This window comes from Etheostoma spectabile, chromosome 13 (assembly GCF_008692095.1).
Source record: "Etheostoma spectabile isolate EspeVRDwgs_2016 chromosome 13, UIUC_Espe_1.0, whole genome shotgun sequence".
NCBI classification, from domain to species: domain Eukaryota; kingdom Metazoa; phylum Chordata; class Actinopteri; order Perciformes; family Percidae; genus Etheostoma; species Etheostoma spectabile.
Genome location: NC_045745.1, coordinates 10,882,908 through 10,883,454, shown reverse-complemented (window position 1 = coordinate 10,883,454; position 547 = coordinate 10,882,908). Strand labels below are relative to the sequence as shown.

The following is a 547-nucleotide window of genomic DNA, read 5'->3' as shown; positions in this document are numbered from 1 at the left end:
TAATCCCATTTTGCAGCAATAAAATTGAAGTGATATGAACAAACAGACAAGAGATTGCGGAATATTATATATAATATGTTTAAAATCGTAATAATATCGTATTGTGGCATAAGTATCGTGATTATATCGTATCGGGAGGCGTCTGGTGATTCCCACCCCTAGAGCACTCTGGTACTTTCTTCTTCTAAAAACACAGAGAATTGGTGGCGTTAAAAGTAATTTTTATTTACTCGTTATTATCGTGTTCATTTTGACAGCCCTAGTTAACACACATGAAATCTGACATTTATTTCTGCAGGAGAGAAGCCAGATCTGGATCGCAATCCACCAATCATGAACCACAACAGCAGGGGGCGCTCCACCAGCTCCTGTAACTGCGGCAGGAAACAGGCTCCTCGTGAGGATCCGTTTGACATCCAAGCTGCTAATTATGACTTCTACCAGGTCAGGATCCACACAGCAGAGCAGCTTCGCTTTGCTAGATTTTCATTATAAACTAGAAAATGGATTTCTTGCAGAAAATGTGTGTGAATGCTGAATAGCTAAA

The 547-nt window shown here is 40.0% G+C and overlaps 1 protein-coding gene across 1 annotated transcript in view; it reads left to right on the top strand.

The window, feature by feature from the left end:
* The window catches only part of smg8 (SMG8 nonsense mediated mRNA decay factor), a 7,618-nt gene that overhangs the window by 3,078 nt on the left and 3,993 nt on the right, over positions 1-547 (top strand). Inside the window, exon 3 of the mRNA XM_032534675.1 lies at positions 299-444. Within this exon, the coding sequence (XP_032390566.1) occupies positions 299-444 (146 nt within the window). The remainder of the gene's footprint in view (positions 1-298; positions 445-547) is intronic.